General features: G+C 36.0%; 1 protein-coding gene across 1 annotated transcript in view; it reads right to left on the bottom strand.

Moving 5' to 3' along the window:
• Nucleotides 1-1,300, bottom strand: part of LOC104744067 (probable LRR receptor-like serine/threonine-protein kinase At1g51880) — a 5,357-nt gene extending 4,057 nt beyond the window's left edge. Inside the window, exons 1-4 of the mRNA XM_019235926.1 lie at nucleotides 1,136-1,300; nucleotides 898-1,051; nucleotides 421-801; nucleotides 61-339 (exon numbers count right to left, since the gene is read on the bottom strand). Coding sequence (XP_019091471.1) covers nucleotides 61-339; nucleotides 421-801; nucleotides 898-1,051; nucleotides 1,136-1,223 — 902 coding nt within the window. The 5' untranslated portion in view covers nucleotides 1,224-1,300. The remainder of the gene's footprint in view (nucleotides 1-60; nucleotides 340-420; nucleotides 802-897; nucleotides 1,052-1,135) is intronic.

The following is a 1,785-nucleotide window of genomic DNA, read 5'->3' as shown; positions in this document are numbered from 1 at the left end:
AAAGGGGTATATACAGAAGTAGTTGTGTAATTAAGCGGTCTAAAGGGTCCATAGATATGCCTGTCATTGTACATGATATTAAACTCTCTTGTTTCATTGGAACGGAGCTCTTGAATCTCGGCAAATTGCATGACAACGTAGAATCGCACAGTGCTGTCCTCCCCAGGTAGAGAAATGTTCATAGGTTGGTCCGGGTCTGTTGGAACAGAGGCTGTAACCATAGCGAACTCTGGTGGTTGGTAGTCATTGTTGACATTCACTGTCTGATTGGTACTAATCTGTGACCATTTCCCGAAATTATACGGAGCCCAGACACGATCAAAAACATCTTTTCCGTACCTAAAAACAAAAAAAGCATTACTTAGGAGCTTTTTTCATATATACCAAAACTTGACAATAGATTTTGAACTAAGAATTAACCTGTACACTTTGTCGGTAGTTGCGCCAGCGTCTGCTCTGACCACGAGCTGCAATGGCCCTTGTTGAGTCAAGTAAGTTGTGTTCACGAGTTTACGTAGCTCTAAAACGGATATAAAAGGCGTCGAGTCTCCTGTTTTGACAAGACAGACTTGCAAACGATCACTGGTCAAGAAATGAATCATCTCAAAGACTTTTGCGTCGGTCTCGTTTGTGGTTGAAACTGTTGACCATTGGTTAGGCCCAAGGTGGAGCTCGAATTGCGTTGAGGGTTTTTCGTCATAACCGCCGTGAAGGAAACTGGCTCTGATTAGATATTTGTCCCCTATGGTTAGATTCAAGGTATAACAGTTTCTTGTGCCTTCTGGAAAACTCCGTAGGTTCCTTGTGGAAGAAGTTAAAAAAAAAACACACACACAATTAGCGTGGGGTTTAAGTCAAACATTCATTGATCTTGAGATTGTTATCTATAATCTATACCATGTTTGTTGCTGGTATTCCTTCCGGTAATCTTGTTTGATGCTCTTAGCAACACCGCTATTAATGAAATCCGCATCAGAAATGTAAGTAATGTTTGTATCTCTCTCACGAAAGCTCTTTCCTCTCGGCGAACCGCAACCCAAACTGATGAATCCTGAGAGAAAAAAACAAAAGGGAACAATTTAGCAGAACAATATCAAAACCAAACAGGTCTTGATGAAGATGTTATATATATAACCTGACTGATCTTGAGCAAGACTAAGAAATAACGCTGAGAAGAGTTGCAGAAGAATTAAGAGAAAGCAGGCAGAAAACGCCATTAACATTCGTCACTTTTTATTTTATTTTTATTTTCTTGTTTTGCGGTTTAGAACGTGAGGAATCAAATGACATATATGTGGAAAGTGGAACTTGTTTTTGTTGTCTGAACCGCGTTATAATTAGTACTGGTTACTACTATTATTGTGAGCTCAAAGTCAACATTTTGGTAGAGGTTGATTTTTTTTTACGTGAAGGCGTTGACCCATAAATAATTGTAGTATTTCTAAATTAGAGTTAGACAATTACATAACATGAACTATTTTATAATAATGTGAAACTTTCACCAATAATTTCGATTTCTTAAGCTTTCCATATATTGTTTTAACTAAATATTCCTTCTGGTTTTATGAAAAACAGAAAAACAAGTCATTACTTATTTATACTGGATAAGATTGTCATTTGCCATTAAGCTACACTTTCGTTAATCTAATGGTATGGAGTTGTTTGAAAAAATAATAAAAGTATGTTGGAGAAAACATTATAAATAAGTTTTGATATATTAAAATTTAAAAGTTTGTTACCATATGCCCTTTATTGTAATATATATATATATATATATATATATAT

Source organism: Camelina sativa, chromosome 14 (assembly GCF_000633955.1).
Source record: "Camelina sativa cultivar DH55 chromosome 14, Cs, whole genome shotgun sequence".
NCBI classification, from domain to species: domain Eukaryota; kingdom Viridiplantae; phylum Streptophyta; class Magnoliopsida; order Brassicales; family Brassicaceae; genus Camelina; species Camelina sativa.
The sequence above is the reverse complement of the archived record's forward strand: the minus strand, read 5'-3'. Positions and strand labels throughout refer to the sequence as shown.